At 42.5% G+C, this 19060-nt stretch overlaps 1 protein-coding gene across 1 annotated transcript; it reads left to right on the forward strand.

Moving 5' to 3' along the window:
• Positions 1-13143, forward strand: LOC137347616 (torsin-1A-like). Its single transcript, XM_068012179.1, has 5 exons — positions 1-268; positions 4503-4768; positions 8852-9027; positions 10232-10359; positions 11999-13143. The coding sequence occupies exons 1-5, from the start codon at positions 73-75 to the stop codon at positions 12241-12243; spliced, it is 1011 nt and encodes a 336-aa protein (XP_067868280.1). The 5' UTR covers positions 1-72; the 3' UTR covers positions 12244-13143.
• The last annotated feature ends 5917 nt before the right edge of the window (positions 13144-19060 follow it).

The raw sequence follows: 19060 nt of genomic DNA on the forward strand, positions 1-19060 counted from the left end.
TCAGGGGTCGCTGTTTGTGTCTGTGGCGGCTGCAGTTCGAGTTCTGTCGCCGGCCCGGCCCGGAGTTGAAGCATGAAGCTGGAGTCCCGGGCCGTGCTCATCCTTCTGCTCCTGTCCGCCCCGTTCTCGGCGGCCATGGAACCCATCAGTATGGGCATTGCGGTCGGGGTGGCCACCGCTCTGACCGGCATCCTTAGCACCTTCCCCACTCTCTACTGCAGGCTCCAAGAGTGCTGCGAGGCCCAGTGGGTGGAGCTCAACTTCACAGGTAAACTTCATAGGTCACATTGCAGCGTACAAATACACAGGCTTTTTACAATGCGCAAACTGTTTACAGTGCTGGGGCCATTGCCCATTCATGGGCCCTTGGTCAGGCTGGGAGTATTGGTCAGGCTGGGGCCATTGTCCATTCATGGGCTCTTGGTCAGGCTGGGGCCATTGTCCATTCATGGGCCCTTGGTCAGGCTGGGAGTATTGGTCAGGCTGGGGCCATTGTCCATTCATGGGCTATTGGTCAGGCTGGGGCCATTGTCTATTCATGGGCTCTTGGTCAGGCTGGGAGTATTGGTCAGGCTGGGGCCATTGTCCATTCATGGGCTCTTGGTCAGGCTGGGAGTATTGGTCAGGCTGGGGCCATTGTCCATTCATGGGCTATTGGTCAGGCTGGGGCCATTGTCTATTCATGGGCTCTTGGTCAGGTTGGGGCCATTGTCCATTCATGGACTATTGGTCAGGCTGGGGCCATTGTCCATTCGTGGCCTCTTGGTCAGGCTGGGAGTATTGTCCATGGATTATTGGTTAGCCTGGGGTATTGTCCAGGCTGGTGCCATTGTTTATTCATGAGCTCTTGGTCAGGCTGGGGCCATTGTTCATTCATGGACTATTGGTCAGGCTGGTGCCATTGTCCGTTCATTGGCTGTTGGTCAGGCTCAGGTTATTTACTGTACAAGGACTATTGGCCATGCATGCAGAGGTTGTTGGCAAGCGGGGGCTATCGGTCATTCACATACTGTTTTGCAGAAGCCCCCCTCTCCAGGGGTAGATATTATAGTGATTGCCACTATAGTATGAATAATGCATATTTGCTAATGAAAATTATAATACCAATACAAATTTTAAAAAATCTCTATTGCCACTAATAATTAGTTGGGTTTACGGTGAAGAGAAAAAGATTGGTTAAGACAAATGTAGGTCCCTTACTGTCAGAAACAGGGGAATTTATTATGGGGAATAAAGAAATGGCTGACCAACTAAATGCATACTTTGGTTCTGTCTTCACAAAGGAGGACACAAATATTATACCAGAAATGTTGGGGAACACGGCTTAGTGAGAGAAGAACTGAAGGAAATCAGTATTAGTAGAGAAATGGTGTTGGGGAAATTGATGGGATTGAAGGCCGATAAATCCCCAGGGCCTGATGGTATGCATCCCAGAGAACTTAAGGAAGTGACCCTAGAAATAGTGGATGCATTGGTGGTCATCTTCCAAGATTTTATAGACTCACGAATATTTCCTATAGATTGGAGGGTCGCTAATGTAACCCCACTATTTAAAAAGGGAGGTAGAGAGAAAGCGGGGAGTTAAAGAACAGTCAGCCTGACATTGGTAGTGGGGAAAATTCTCGAGTCCAGTATCAAAGATTTTGTAGCAGAGCACTTAGAGAACAGTGGTAGAATTGGGCAGAGTCAGCATGGATTTACGAAAGAGAAATCATGCTTGACAAATCTACTAGAATTCTTCGAGGATATAACTAGTAGAGTTGACGAGAGGGAACCAGTGGATGTGGTTTATTTCGACTTTCAAAAGGCTTTCGACAAAGTCCCACATAAAAGGTTAGCGTGTAAAATTAAAGCGCATGGGGTTGGGGGTAGTGTGTTGCAATGGATAGAAAATTGGTTGGCAGACAAGAAACAGAGAGTAGGAATAAACAGGTCTTTTTCCGAATGGCAGGCAGTATCTAGTGAGGCACTGCAGGGATTGGTGCTAGGACCCCAGCTATTCACAATATATATTAATGATTTAGATGAGGGAACTAAATGTAATATCTCCAAATTTGCAGATGACACAAAACTGGGTGGGAGGGTGAGTTGTGTGGAGGATGCAGAGAGGCTTCAGGGTGATTTAGACAATTTGAGTGAGTAGGCTAATGCATGGCAGATGCAGTATAATGTGGATAAATGTGAGGTTATCCACTTTGGTAGTAAAAACAGGAAGGCAGATTATTATCTGAATGGCTATAAACTGAGAGAGGGGAATACGCAGCAAGACCTGGGTGTTCTCGTACACCAGTTGCTGAAGGTAAGCATGCAGGTGCAACAGGCGGTAAAAAAGGCAAATGGTTTGTTGGCCTTCATAGTGAGAGGATTCGAGTACAGGAGCAGGGATGTCTTGCTGCAATTATACAGGGCCTTGGTGGGGCCACACCAGGAATATTGTATGCAGTTTTGGTCTCCTTATCTGAGGAAGGATGTTCTTGCTATAGAGGGAGTGCAGCGAAAGTTTACCAGACTGATTCCTGGGATGGCGGGACTGATGTATGAGGAAAGATTGAGTCAGTTAGGATTATATTCGCTGGAGTTCAGAAGCGTGAGGGGGGATCTCATAGAAACCTATAAAATTCTAACAGGACTTGACAGGCTAGATGCAGGAAAGATGTGTGGGGGAGTCCAGAACCAGGGGCCATAGTCTAAGAATACAGGGTAAACCTTTCAGGACTGAGATGAGCAGAAATTTCTTCACCCAGAGAGTGGTGAGCCTGTGGAATTCACTACCACAGAAAGCAGTTGAGGCCAAAACATTGTATGTTTTCAAGAAGGAGTTCGATATAGCTCTTGGGTTTAAAAGGATCAAAGGATATGGGGAGAAAGCGGGAACAAGTTACTGAGTTGGAAGGTCAGCCATGATCATAATGAATGACGGAGCAGGCTCGAAGGGCTGAATGGCCTACTCCTGCTCCTATTTTCTATGTTTCTATCTATCTTTCTGTGATTATTTGAGCAGCGCCAACTTTAGTCCTGGCAGCTGCCTGAACGTTGCAGACTGACATTTTAGTGGAACAGGCTACATTTGTGCATGTGCCAGTACAGTGCCTCCTAGTGGTTGCGTTGTCAGCAAATGCCGCCTTAATAATTTGAGCCCATATTGTTATCGAGTCAGGATAGAGTCATAGAGTTATATAGCACAGAAACAGCAGGTCCTTCATGAGAAAGACTTGCATTTATGTAGCCTCTTTCATGACCTCCAGACATCCCAAAGCACTTTACAGCTAATGAAGTACTTTTGAAGTGTAGTTACTGTTGTACTACAGGTAATCTACTACTCAATTAAATACATTTGCAGTTAGCTTCCACATATTAGACTCTGGCAGTAGTCTCTGTTCTTTATTGCTGTCAATGAGCATGCTTCCAGTTACTGGGTAATTCTAGAAGGGGGTTAGTTATCTACAACAACTTGCATTCATATAATTCTTTAATACAGAAAAATATCCCCCAGTGTTGCATGGTAGTGCCAGAAAAACTGATGCTGCATCAAGCAAGGTGACATTAGGAGATATGACCAAAAGCCTGGTCCAAGAGCAGGGTTTTAGGAGAATCTTAAAGCAGGAGAGGGTGTCAGAGGGGTTTGAGAGAGAGAGGACTCTGGACAGTGGGACTTGGTCTGTTGAAAGAATGCCTGCCCATTGATGGGGCGAAAGGACAGGAGGTGCACATGAGGTTGGAGTCAGAGAAATGGAGTCTGGGCTTCAGGGAGGTTAGAGATGGGGAAAGACTAGAAATGCTGGGCTTGTTACTTTTAGAGCAGGGAAGGTAAAGAGATTTAATGGTGGTGTTCAGAATTAAGAGGGGTTTTGCTATGGTACTCGGGGAGAAACTGTTTCCACTAGCAGGAGGGACAGTAACCAGAGGATGCTGATTTAAGGCAATCTGCAAAAGAAGGGGGAGATGAGGAAATTCTTTTTACATAGAACTTTTTTCCGCAACAAGTGGTAACGTCATGGAACTCGCTGCCCACGAGGGTGATGGAAGCGTGGACAATCAATGGCTTCAGAAGGAAATCGGATTGGCACTTGAGGGAAATAAACTTACAGGGGTGCCGGGATAGAGCGGGGGATGGGACTGACTGGACTGCTCAACAGAGAGCCTCAATGAATGGCCTCCTTCTGTGCCATAATGGCGCTGTGACTGTTTTGTTGTGATCTGGAATGTGCTGCCTGAAAGGGCAATGGAAACAGATTCAATAATAACTTCCAAAGGGGAATTGGATAAATTCTTGGAAAAGAAAAAATGTGCAGGCTACGCGGGGTAAGTGGGATTAATTAGATAGCTCTTTCAAAGAGCCAGCACAGGAACAATGGGCCGAATGACCTCCTATGTTGTCTCATTCTATTAAAATTAAACTTTTACTGTTTAAAAAATTAAGAGTAATGATAATGAAGCTCTGCCTTTAAAAGAATGCTTTTATTTGTGTGCTAATCTGAATCTTGTTTTATTTGCCTAACCAGGGTTGAAGATGGACTTGGAAAACAAACTATTCGGACAACATATTGCCAAGCAAGTTGTTTTGAAGGCTGTCAAAGGTTTCTTGATGAATCCAAGCCCCAAAAAGCCCCTAACTTTGTCGTTACATGGCTGGACTGGGACAGGCAAAAACCTAATTAGTAAAATAATTGCTGAGAACATTTACAGAAACGGACTGGAGAGTAACTATGTCCATCAGTTTGTCTCCACTTTGCACTTCCCTCATCCTCAGCATCTCAGCCAATATAAGGTAATGTTACAGTTTGATTAATCCTCGTATGGTTCGATGGGATGTGTTCAGTTATGTCCTCCTCACAGTTCCAGCACCAGAGCGTAAAATGAGAAGCAGGGTGGAGAGTAATGGATGCCCAGAACTGAGTTACAAGCTGTATTCTAATTGAAGGGTTTGAATGGGTTCTATATACTCACCCAGGGGTGAATTATAATTGTAACCTAGTGGGGGGGTGGGGGGGGGTGGTGTTGGAGGAGGTGGTTCAGTTGATGCCAGAATTCGGAAAAGTGAAATGAAATGTAATCTAAACACCATCTGAACCCTGAAATCAAATTGGTGTCTGAAAATCATTCCCATGTATTTAATTTTTTTAATAATGTACAGTGTAAAGTTGGCAACATTCTCATTGAAGAATCAAGTGTGACATAATTATTGCATTTGTCATATGATGAGAATGAATCATTAAAAATAAAGCGCAGTGTCAACACTTAATGTGTCTAACAAGACACCAAATTCCGTGGCATTACAGTCTTTCAGGAATAGTTGCCTAGATCATGAGGGACTATTTAAATGGTGTAAAATGAGCCATACTTATTTTAAAGCAGTGAATGTCAAGTGGTGACAATAATAAAGTTATAGAATCATAAAATATTACAACACAGCAGATGGTCATACGGCCCATAATGTTTATGCCAACTCTTTGACTATCCAATCAGGCTGGTTCCTCTGCTTTTTTCCCATAGCCCTGCAATTTTCTCCCTTCCAAGCATTTATCCAATCCAGGGAATGAGAGTTCAGATCCCATGGCAGTTTTAAGAATTTTAATTCAGTATTTAAAAACCTGGAAATAAAAAACTGGGATCAGTATAAGTGACCGTGAAGCTGTTGGATTGACGTAAAAGCTCAACTGGTTCACTGATGTCCATTAGGGGAGGAAACCTGCTGTTCTTCGGCCCCGCGGCTATGAGGGTGACCGTAACTGCCCCCTCAAGTGGCTGAGCAAGTTACTCAGTTGTATGAAACCACTGACAATACAAGATGGTGGCCCACCACTACCTCCTCAGGGCAATTAGGGATGAGTCATAAAATGTCAGTCATGCCAGTGGTGCCCACAACCTGAGTGATGAAGGAACGGGGTAGAGGGGGTAAGAACAATACTGGCCATAGTTTTGACTCTGAGGGCATATGCAAAAGAGGGGTTAAGAAAAGCTATCTCAGGTGACCCTGTCTTCCTGTGGGATTCTGGGAGAGCAGCGTAGAGTTCAGCCATGGACTTGTGTCTCACTTTAGATGTAAGAGAGGTGTAACAACAGAATGACTGATGTTTGAAACAAAAACAAGAAATGCTGGAATCACTCAGCAGGTCTGGCAGCATCTGTGGAAAGAGAAGCAGAGTTAACGTTTCGGGTCAGTGACCCTTCTTCGGAACTGACAAATATTAGAAAAGTCACAGATTATAAGCAAGTGAGGTGGGGGTGGGGCAAGAGATAACAAAGGAGAAGGTGCAGATTGGACCAGGCCACATAGCTGACCAAAAGGTCACGGAGCAAAGGCAAACAATATGTTAATAGTGTGTTGAAAGACAAAGCATTAGTACAGATTAGGTGTGAATACACTGAATATTGAACAGCAGCAAGTGCAAACCTGAAAAAAACAGTGGGTAAGCAAACTGAACAAACTAAGATGAAATGAAATAAATGCAGTAAAAAATGTAAAAAAGAATGTAAAAAAAAAAGGAAGAAAAAAATAACTAAAAATGAAAGTAAAATGGGGGGCTGTCATGCTCTGAAATTATTGAACTGATGTTTGATTTGGGAGTCGGTCTGTCATCCTGTATTGTGCAGCAAATGTGTACGTTTTTAAAAATTCATTCATGGGATATGACCGTTGCTGGCCAAGCTAACATTTTTTGCTCATCTGTAATTCCCCTTGCGAAGTTGGTGGTGAGCTGCCTTCTTGAACTGCTGCAGTCCATGTGGTGTAGGTGTATCCACTGTGCTGTTAGGGAAGGCATTCCATGTGTTTGACCCAGTGACAGTGAAGGAATGGTGATTTAGTTCCAAATCAGGATGGCTTGGAGGGGAACTTGCAGGTGGTGGTGTTCCCATGCATCAACTGTCCTTGTCCTTCTGGGTGTAGAGGTCACAGGTTTGGAAGGTGCTGTTGAAAGAGCCTTGCTAAGCTGCTCAGTGCATCTTGTAGATGGTGCACATTACAGCCACTGTGCGTCGGTGTTGGAGGGAGTGAATGTTTAAGGTGGTGGATAAGGTGCCGCTCAAGTGGGCTGCTTTGTCCTGGATGGTGCTGAGCTTGAGTGTTGTTGGAGCCGCGCTCATCCAGGCAAGTAGAGAGTATTCCATCACACTCCACACTCCTGACTTGTGCCTTGTAGATGGTGGACAGGCTTTGGGAAGTCAGGAGGTAAGTTACTTGCTGCAGAATTCCAAGCCTTTGACCTGCTCTTGTAGCCACAGTATTTATATGGCTGATCCAGTTAAAATACTGATCAGTGGTAACCCCCAGAATGTTGATAGTGGGGAATTCAATTATGGTAATGCCATTAAATGTCAAGGGGAGATGGTTAGATTCTCTCTTGTTGGAGATGGTCATTGCCTGGCACGTTGCTATTTTATTTATATCACACAGTAATTGAGACTTCTACCTACAGTGCATAGCAGTAAATTTAATTGATGCTATCATATCTCCTAAATAGGAAATGTTAGCAAGCCTACATTGTGGAGTTACTAAATCCTAACTTTCTGTGTGTTGATTGGATTGTATGTCCAAAACCTCAAACACAGCAGTGATGGAATAAATAAACCTCTACGCAACTTTCCAAGTTGCTGCATGAGATTTTTATATTGGTTAATGTGATACTGTTCTGGGTTTCCTTCACATTAACTCACTGGATGCCCTTTGGTACTGTTTGTAGATCCTTTGAATTGCTTCCTTGATAAGTATGTGATCTGGCAAGGTGAGTCACTTGTTCTAATTTCTCCATAGAAATGGCAGCAGTAACAATGGGGACTTTGACAGGTAGTAGCGATATCCAAAACACTGGCAGTAATCCATGTAAAATGTGCTTTTCAGATCAGATTTCATGTGTGGGAGTGAAAACATCACATGGTGTTATTGTATATTTTCATGCAAAGGGTTGGAACACATTATCATGGTTGGCTTTTGAAGCAGATTGAAGACATTCAGAAGGGTCTCAGACACCATCCAGGACAAAGCAGCCTACTTGATTGGTATTCCAACCATCACTTTAAAAATTCACTCCTCCACCACGGGCATACAGTGTATAATCTACAAAATGCACTGCAGCAACTCGCCAAGACTCCTTTGACAGCACCTTCCAAACCTGCCACCTCTACCACCTTAAAGAACAAGGGCAACAGACACATGGGAACACCACCACCTGCAGGTTCCCCTTCAAGTCACATACTGTACTAACATGGAAATATATCCTTGTATCTTCACTGTCGCTCCTTCCTAACGGCACCTTGGGTGTACCTACACCATAAGGACTGCAGCGATTCAAGAAGATGCTCCACCTTCTCAAGGGCATTTGGGATGGGCAACAAATGCTGGCCTTGCCAGCAATACCCATATCTCATGAATGAATAAAAAAAGTTAAACACCCAAAGTAGCAAAATATTAAAGAGTACAGGGAAAGAGCAGGAAACCGCGATTAGAGTAGTTGGTTCTGGTGTGGAGCTAGCAGTGGCAGGGTCAAAATGGTGCCTGCTATCCTTACATATCTATGTTATGTCTGCCATCACAAAATCACATTGCACTGTGTGTTAGGAACAGGTGTCACACCTTAACTGTACTCAGTCCTTAACAGTGGCATTTTGCCTGTGCCACACTTGAGCAACAGTGCTGTAATATCAATCAGCCCTGGCTCAGGGCAACATCCCATCATGTCAGTGACGTTGCGTGAATAGTGGTGCTATGAATCATTTGTGTATGTTTGCAAGTGGGGGCGGGAGGTGCGAAGGGAAAAGGAATGTCAGTCATTTATGGCAAGAAGGAGACCATTCGGCCTATCGAGTCACTTCTGTGAATATATATCTTTGTATAACAAATGTTTCCCCTCAGGAGCAGCTACAGAAATGGATTCGCGGTAATGTTACCTTGTGTAGCAGGTCCATGTTCATTTTTGATGAAATGGACAAAATGCAAGCAGGCCTTATTGATGCCATCAAGCCTTACTTGGATTACTACGATAACATTGATGGAGTGGTGTACCGGAACGCTGTATTCATTTTCCTGAGGTAAATCCAGGTTTGTTTGTTGTGGGTCACGTGGACAGAGTCAGTCACGACTTAATCCATTGCTTTGCAAAGTGAATTAGAATTTTTTAAAAGCATAAGTGCTAGACTAACCCATTTTGATGCAGACAAGTGTTAATAGTATTGCACGTCTAAGGAAAGATTTGTTGATACATTTACTCCATTCATAGTGTTGAAATTGTTAGACATTGAAAGTTGTCTGGGAGAGTTAGTCTTTTTCCTCGGATGGTGATGGCAAACACGAGGGGACATAGCTTTAAGTTGAAGGGTGATAGATATAGGACAGATGTTAGAGGTAGTTTCTTTACTCAGAGAGTAGTAGGGGCGTGGAACGCCCTGCCTGCAACAGTAGTAGACTCGCCAACTTTAAGGGCATTTAAGTGGTCATTGGATAGACATATGGATGAAAATGGAATAGTGTTGGTCAGATGGTTTCACAGGTCGGCGCAACATCGAGGGCCGAAGGGCCTGTACTGCGCTGTAATGTTCTAATGTTCATGCCTAACCTGCCCAGTCATTGTAGAGCAAGAATCAACAAAGCAAATAAAATGGTCAAAAAAATTGAGCACAAATTGAATTACAATTGTGCAAACCACACCTTGAGAGCTATATCTGCTTGACAGCCAAGAAAGAACTAGCATTTATACAGTGCCTTTCACAACTTCAAGACATTTCAGAGTGCTGTTCAGCCAGTGAAGTATTTACGAAGTGTGGTCGCTGTTCTGATGTAATAAATGCAGCAGTCAATTTGCACACAGCAAGCTCCCACAAGCAGCAATGTGATAACCTGATAATCTGTTTTAATGATGTTGATTGAGGGATAAATATTGGCCAGTACACTGGGGAGAACTCCCCTACTCTTCTGTGAAACAGTGCCATGGGATCCCCTCTCTTATTCTGGGTTTAATGTCTCATCCGAAAGATGGCATCTCCAACAATGCACGTACCTTCAGTACTGCACTGAAGTGTCGGCCTAGATTTTGTACTCAATTCTCTGGAGTCCCACTGAGGGGAATAATGGAGAAGAGGGGTTTGAGGACTGTGTTGTTAATCAAAGGCTGTGTTGAGGATGAGGAGGGATAATGCACCATGGACACAAATCAGGGGATGTCATTAGTGATTTTGGGTAGGTTATACATCGCAGTTTTCCATTGAGTTAGTCCTAACCTTTTTCCATTATGAACAGCAATGCAGGGGGAGAAAGGATAACTGAGATTACGCTGGACTTTTGGCAAAAAGGAAGCAAAAGAGAGGACATTCACTTGAAAGACCTTGAAAGTAAAGTATCCATTGGAGTCTTCAATAACAAAAAGAGTAAGTGTGTTTGTTGCACTTCAGCTGGGTTTGAAATGGGCTGTACAGGTTCGTCCTTTAGCCATTGGATCTCCTCTGCACAAACGGATTATCAGGAACTTTTTGCTTCAAAGTGGTGAATGTGCAGTAAGGAGCACAGGAACAAGAGAAGATTCACCAATTGTCGAAAATCTTTGTGTCAGTGTTATAAAGAGTGTGTCGGATGTTTTCAGAGTGTAAATTGTACCAATGCTTATCAGTTCACCAAATTTTCTCCTTGTCTGTAATGCCCTGACTCTGTTCCAGTGGTGCCAGTAGCCTTCTGGTATCTTACCCAAGTGGTCTTTTTTCATGTCAGTTTAGACGGCGATGGTAAGGAGGCTGCTCTCAGCCAAGCCTGCTGCTGTCCTTGCACTTGTGTATGTTTGAGCACTGATCTCTTGAGAATGATCAGAAATTGGTACAATGACCAAGCCCCTTTTTCGCTCGAGACTAATTGCAATGTTTTCAATGCTGTTTGGCTGAAGACTAATTCAGTGCAGACTGCGAATAAAACTTGGGAACTCTGTGATTTGCAGGACCCATCACTGAGCTTAATGAGAGGGGCTGTTCAAAAGGCTGTTCTCCATTCCCTCTTTCAGATGGAAACTGGGTGGGCACAATTTGTTGGTACACCCATGAACTTGAATTTAAAACCATCCAGGCCAATGGGCCGCCCTCCTGCCTCCTTACAGAATAGTGACAGGCAGTCAATCTGCTGTAAAGACCGTGCCCACATTGGTGCAGTATGGGGAGGGTGGTGTGGATTGACTTCCCCTCTCTTCCTATGGCACCTGTCCTAATGGTTGAGTTTGGAAACTCCTTGCATGAGCAACAACTTGCATTTATATAGAACCTTTAATGTAGTAAAATGTCCCTACTTTTGTCGCCTATTTTCTAAGGGTCTGTATCTCTTTGCTTCCTGCCCATTCATGTATCTGTCTAGATACATCTTAAAAGATGCTATTTTGCCCGCGTCTACCACCTCCGCTGGCAACGCGTTCCAGGCACCCACCACCCTCTGCGTAAAGAACTTTCCACGCATATCCCCCCTAAACTTTTCCCCTCTCACTTTGAACTCGTGACCCCTAGTAATTGAATCCCCCTACTCTGGGGAAAAAGCTTCTTGCTATCCACCCTGTCTATACCTCTCATGATTTTGTCCCAAGGTGCATCACAGGAGCATTATCAAACAAAATATGACACTGAGCCACTTAATGGGATATTGGGTCAGAAGGTCAAAGATGTCGGTTTTAAGAAGAGAGGGGAGAGGTTTAGGGGGGGAATTCCAGAGCTCAGGCTGAAGACACAATCACCAATGGTGGAGCGATGAAAATCGGGGATGTGCAAGAGGCCAGAATTGGAGGAGCACAGAGATCTCAGAGGGTCGTAGGGCTGGAGGACGTTACAGAGAATAAGAGAGATGAGGCCATGGAAGGATTTGAAAACAAGGATGAGAATTTTAAAATTGAGGCTTTGCTGGACCAGGAGCAGGAGTTGTAGATGGATAGCCATAGTGAGGTGGATGGAATTCAACACAAAATTTGTGATTGAAAAACTTTGCCTAGTGATGACTGGTGACTATTAAATCCAGGTAACAGATTTTTTTTTTTTTGAATAGGTGGGTTCTGGCACACCAGCCTCATTGACAAAAACTTGATCGACTACTTTGTCCCTTTCCTTCCTCTGGAGTACAAACACGTGAAATTGTGTGTCAGGGAAGAACTGAAAAGCCGGGGTTATGAGGAGGACGAGGCTATCATGACTGCAATAGCTGATGAAATGACATACTTTCCAGAGAATGAAAATATTTATTCAGACAAAGGCTGCAAAACGGTGGCCACCAAGTTGGACTTTTACTTGTAATGTGTGTGTGTGTTTTTTAATTGAAAAATACTTTGCTTTTCTACACTGGACATTTTTTTACATAAGAAAATCTAATGCTGCAGTTGATGAAATTCATTACCTGGTAGCCCTGGTGGTACTGACAACACCTGTAGTTGCCCTGAAGAACCTTCCACATGATCTGAGCTTGCCACAGGCTATTCTTATGACGATATCAAGCTGCTATTTCCGAATCGGGTATGTCTCATTTTGTTTATGTAGCGGTGAAGTAGTTGGTTGAAAATTGTAACAAGGCATCACTGATCAGGCCATTATAAAACCTTCTAAACAAATAATTTGTTGTGAAAACTTAACCTCCTGAGTAAATATCCTTAATCTGTGCACCTTGCTGTTGAAATTTGTTGATGTATGTGATTATATACCCCACCACCCCAGGACAGACAGTGAGAAGTGGTTGATTATTTTTTTTCTTACATTGCACTAATGCCCACCATAGGGATACTCAGTTTTTCATTCTTTGCAGTGCTCATGGGGATACAGGGAAAAGCTTGTCCAAAACTAACTTTTTGATTACTTTTTTGGTTTTCCTTTTGCTTTCCACAGAACATTTGAAGGAGCTTTTATCTCAACATATTTACAGATTGAAACGTAAAAATTTAATTTTGATGCATTTATGTTTTATCAAAGCCAGTTAAAATAGTGGCACACAAAATGGGTGAATTGTGTCCATTTTCAGCGGTTACTTTTGCTGTACAAAATATTTAATGCAGGTACTTTGGCAGCCTTGGTGTCACTTTGTCATATCTGTTTATGTGAATAACCCAATATAAATACATGTATATTAAAACTTAGGTGTGACATTTTTAAACCAAACTTTTCACTGTTAAGATTTTTTTTTAAATAAATAAATTTTAAAATGTGGGAACACATGTTTCATTTTTCCAGACTGGTTTGAAGTCTGGAATTTTTTGTGAATTGCATTTCTAAGGCAATTTGTATTTAAAATGACTTTAGAGTATGAAGTTCAATATCACAAATTAGAGGCTGCCTTCTCTGCCCAAAGGAAACCCAAGAGTAGATTGTAAGGTCCATTCATATTTCTGTTAGTGTTGTCAGCCTTCAGCTCGGTTGGTAACAGTCTTGCCTCTGAGTCAGAAGTACAGAAAGAAGGGATTTAAGGTTGGGGCTGTTAATTTTTAAAAAAAATGAATTTATTATAAAACTATTTTAGAGAGAGGTTAAATTGAGTAATAATTTGCAGTTTTAGATTTAGTGTGGTTCTGGATTGTGGGAATCAAATTTGAGGTCCAATGGTGTGAAGATGAAAGGGACTAAATATTGTAATAAAGGGGAGATGTACAAGTATAATATAGGAATGTAGAGTTTCAAAGTTTGAAAAAGCTTAATTTGAAAACTGGCAGAAGTATAGCTGAAGTAGTTTATTTCACAATATTTGTTTTATTTTAAATTTTAAAAAGACCTAAATTTTGTCTTAGCCAGCCAATAAGTAGAGGAGCAAAAGCAAAATACTGTGGATGCTGGAAATCTGAAATAAAAACAGAAAATGCTGGAAATACTCAGCAGATCAAGCAGCATCTGTGGAGAGAGAAACAGAGTTAATGTTTCAGGTCAATGACCTTTCTGATTCTGATGTAAATTCATTGACCTGAAACGTTAACTCTGTTTCTCTCTTCACAGATGCTGCCAGACCTGCTGAGCATTTCCAGCACTTTTTTTATTTTATATAATGAGAGGAAATTTGATTGTGGAGGAGACCATATCGTGAGTAGCAAATACAGTAGACCTGACAACCCTTGCTGTCTATGCTGCATATGTTGCTGCAGTTCTCGTGACCCTGCACCTCTTGGGTGGTACCTTCAGACTGAATACCGTGTTGAAGGGAAATTGGGTGGTATCTTCAGACTGAATACTGTGTCGAAGGGAAGACCATCTGGCCAGACTACCAATATACCTCAGCCCGTTACTTCCTCTTGACCCCTCAGCTGGGGGTGATGGGGAGGGTTAAGAGGTAACGACTACCATTTGCTTTTCAACTGTTGCGTATTGTGCATTTCCTTTGAGAGCTCAGCATCATGACGGGGGCACCAACTCTCCCTCTCCTTTTACAAACTTCTTTCCTCTTCCGGAAAATATTTTTTAAGAGAAGATGATATGGAAGTTCCTGCTCCCTATCTTGCTTAACTGAAGTGTTCCTGTGTTATTCTGAGGATCAGCACCATCAGGGGGGCTGGAACGCATAAGAGAGTTTGAGGCAAGATCAGACAACAATGAGGCGCAGGAACTCTGGCTTATTAACTGCTGCATTAGACTATGTACGGTAGCCTACTGGTTATGTTACAGGACTTGTGATCCAGAGGCGTGAACTACTGATCTGGAGACATGAGTTCAAATCCCACCATGGAATCTCGAGAAATTAAATTCAGTTAGTTAAAAAAAAAAATCAGGAATAAAAAAACTAGCATCAGTAATGGTGACTAAGTAACTATCGGATTGTCATAAAAACCCGTCTGGTTCACTAACGTGCTTCAGGGCAGGAAATCTCCCAGCCTACCTGATCTGGCCTATATGTGACTCTAGACCCACAGCAATGTGGTGACTCTAACTGCTGTCTGAAATGGGCATAGCACGCCCCTCAGCTGTCGAGAAGGCAGCTTACCACCATCTTCTCGAGGGAAATTAGGAATGGTGAATAATTGCTGGCTTTACCAGTGACTCCCACATTCTGTGAATGAATAAAATAAAGGTGCAGCAGAATTTGTAGGGCAGAGTGACATTGCAGTGGATTAGTGCTCTGTTATGTACTTTCTGAAGCCTGGGAGCAGAGAACCAATGCTGCTGAATCAGCAGTGATGTGGTGTGGGAGCCTTAAACCTACCTCCTTTATTTTTTAACTGCCTTGTAAAAGTAGATTGGTGAACTTTTCAGTGCTGTTAAGGGTTAACCTCTTGGTGATAGCTGGGTGTGTTGCCCAGCAAATTGAACTCATGACCTTGAATAACCTGTTGGCATGCATGCTACCCCCCTCACAACTGGACAATGCTTCTAATGCACCTTCTGAAGGCTGAGATTGGCATCAAGGAGCAAAAGACCGCCGAGCTGTTTTGGCTGGGTGAAGCGATTCAGGAGCCTAAATTGGGGAGCAAAAAATGGAAAACTAAGGCAACAGATTTTTATTTTTTGTTTTAAATTGTGTGTTTGCTGAGCTGTGTGGATTGCCCTGTGGTAATGAAGGATTCATGCACAAAATATAGTTCTTTGTCTAAGGAAGGAGGGATGGGGGGTAATTCCCACGAGGTGCCTGTGGCTTCTTTTATTGGGTTTGGCATATAGAGTTTCTGAGGTTAAGTCTGTAAAAATGAAATTTTCTTGCCTAACCTTGGCTCACAGCACTGTCTCCCTTCCAATTCATTGCTGTCGATTCAACTTATCTCTTTTCTTGTTTATATGTGTTTCTGCAGTGCCTTGTAAAAGAGAGACTTGCATTTATATAGCGCCCTTCACGACCACCAGACATCGCAAAATGTATTACAGCCACTGAAGTACTTTTTAAGTGTAGTCACTGTTTAGTTTAGTTTAGAGATACAGCACTGAAACAGGCCCTTCGGCCCACCGAGTCTGTGCCAACCATCAACCACCCATTTATACTAACCCTACACTAATTCCATATTCCTACCATATCCCCACCTGTCCCTATATTTCCCTACCACCTACCTATACTAGGGGCAATTTATAATGGCCAATTAACCTATCAACCTGCAAGTCTTTGGCATGTGGGAGGAAACCCACGCAGACACAGGGAGAACTTGAAAACTCCACACAGGCAGTACCCAGAATTGAACCTGGGTGGCTGGAGCTGTGAGGCTGCGGTGCTAACCACTGCGCCACCCTTTTGCCTGCGCTGTTGTAGTGCAGGAAATGTGGCAGCTAATTTGCGCACAGCAAGATCCCACAAACAGCAATGTGATAATGACCAGATAATCTCTTTTTTTTGTGATGTTGATTGAGGGATAAATATTGGCCAGGATGCTGGAAATAACTCCCCTGCTCTTCAAAATAGTGCCATGGGCTCTTTTACATCCAACTGCGAGGGCAGATGGGCATCAGTTTAACACCTCATCTGAAAGACGGCACCTCTAATAATGCAAACACTCCCTCGGTACTGCTCTGGAGCATCAGCCTTGATTTTTGTGCTTAAGTGGGACTTGAGCCCACAACCTTCTGACTTGGAGACAAGAGAGCTACCCATTGAGCCACAGCTGACACAATCTAATATAATTTCAATTTGACATCTGTGATCAATTAAAAATAAATTTGGCTTGAAAGTTGTTTGTTCCATCATTTCATTTTTTGCTTCAGATCAGAGCCCTGCACTGTTTGCAATTTTTTATTTTATTACTTATGAAACAATAATAGGTTTTATTATTTTTTAATCCCATTCAGTAAATGGGTATTGGGACTAAAAACCAGGTTACTGTATAAAACTCTAGGTAGCAGTATCTATGTAATGTTAATTACAATACCACTCTGGGTAGCAGATGTATGGCCACTAATAGAGATTATGTGATGGCTGCCAAAATGGTATGAAATTTACTGGATAATTTGTGTAACAGTCATAGGAGTTAAAATTAGCCTCTAAAGGAACACTAATGTCTTATTTTATAAATAACATGTGCTTAAAATATAATTTATGAACTTGTTTGTTGTAACATCACAACTAGAGACTTGGAAAAATAGCTGTAGTGCCCTGCCCAGACCACCCTGGTTGTAAGCATGTTGAAGATTTATCTTAACTTTAAAAAAAAAACACTTTCAAGAATTAGATCTACCTGTTTATTGAAAGAGGACAAAAAAAATTAGTCTACTACTGAATTCCATGATGGGATTGTTTATGTAGAAAGTCATTTTGTAGTTGTTGTGATTTGCATCTGGAAAGCTGCCACATTATGATTGAAAGCGAGTGTCATTGACCACATCAATAGATCTTGTGGACAAAATCCACTGGGAATAACATGAGATAAGCCAAAACACAGGCTCCAACTTACTTAATTCTCATTATTGAGTGGGTGAGAGACTAACATATTCAAGTTATCTTAGTTTTGATAATCCAGTGTTTCAAATGCAAATATTAAAATGAAAATACATATCAATATTTAGTGTATCTAATCCATTCCTCCAGAATGGATGTTAATTGGCATTGTGCACATTATTTTTAGTATATATGGGGTGGGGCTAGGGGGGGGTTTGTTGAATAATCACCACTGGCTATCCAAGTAAAAATTCTGAATCTTCCACAGTGATGAATTAAAACACCCTGGCATATTAATTTGCTGTTACAGCCACATTAGTCAACCCAATAGTTTGTGTTCCTTGAATAAAGTATTCTTCTGATCCCAAAGGGTTGGTTATATGTTCCATGGGAGTGACTAGAGCTTTGGCTATCTCTGGAGCCTTTGGTTCATGTCAAAGCCAGATACTTGAGCTCTATTTTGAAGACAAGAAACAGTGTAGCATTATTATTGCAATATTTTCCCATCACTGACCTGAAACATTAACTCTGCTTCTCTCGCCACAGATGCTGCCAGACCTGCTGAGTATTTCCAGCATTTCTTGTTTGTGTTTCAGATTGCCAGCATCTGCAGTATTTTGCTTTTATTGTAGAAGTAATGTTAATTGATTTTCAAAAGCAAGCCTCTGCCCCATTACTTGCCAACTGATAAGTTTCACAGTAGCAGACAGGTAACATTGCAGAGAGAAAACCATCTATGAGCTTTACTAAAAAAAAGTACAGCAAACCACGCACGCGTAGGAACAGACAGGTGTTGGGTGTTTTTTTTTCCCCCCAGTGAATGTAGACCCTCGAATACATTGTCAGCTGGTGTGGTGGGTGCTGACTTTCTAAGCAGCTTCAAGGGAGAGCTCGATCAGTTCCTGATTGAGAGAAAGATTGTGTCATATAGAAGGTAAGTTTCTTTATAGGTAACACTCGGTCCATATAATCTCCTGGACTGGTTTTGGAGAGGAATTTTACTGACTTTTTTCCCCCACGTTGGCCCAGGGTTTTTATGCATTTTGCCAGTCCCAGTAGATTTGGATGTGAGTTAAGGGGAGGGAAGGAATGTTTAGCCATGATGGTCCGGTTTTGATGGGCCAGTTAGGCTTTTCCTGTATCATGTCCATAAGTTTGTAAGCCAAAAATTTCCCCTCTATGTCTACTCAATTTGTAGAGGGACTTGAATGCAACAAATGCTGCAAGTACCTCCTCCTTCAATATTTTAGACGAAGTAGAAGATCTAAAACAGACAAAAGTTCGTTATGCTCGCTGACAGCACCATGTTTGGATTCCTGAACTGTCTGCTCATGCAAGAGTAAGGTGGGTGGCTCATCCTCACACTTGACTTATCTTGTCTACTTTAGGCACCCTAGCAGAGTTTGGGACTCTATGGCACAGTACCACTGATAGAGATTTCCCAATTGCACTACTAATTGCTGTTCCCATTAGCTGGTTGTACAAGGCCGAGGGGACAAATTTTAAGGTTTTGGGCAAGAGATGCAGTGGGAGCGTGAAGAATTTTTTTTTTTTGCAGAGTGGTAATGAGCTGGAACTTGCTGCCTTCAAAGGCAGTGGAAGTGGAATGATTTCAAAAGGAAATTGGATAGGCCCTTGCAGGGCTATGGGGATAGAATGGGGAATGGGACTGACTGGATTGCTGTCAAGGGAACCAACATGGACTTGATGGGGCAACTGCCTCTTTCTGTACCATAATCACATTATAAATGCACACAGACTGCCATGCACAATAAACCAGGAAAACATATA

This window comes from Heterodontus francisci, chromosome 32 (genome assembly GCF_036365525.1).
Source record: "Heterodontus francisci isolate sHetFra1 chromosome 32, sHetFra1.hap1, whole genome shotgun sequence".
In the NCBI taxonomy this organism is placed as follows: Eukaryota; Metazoa; Chordata; class Chondrichthyes; order Heterodontiformes; family Heterodontidae; genus Heterodontus; species Heterodontus francisci.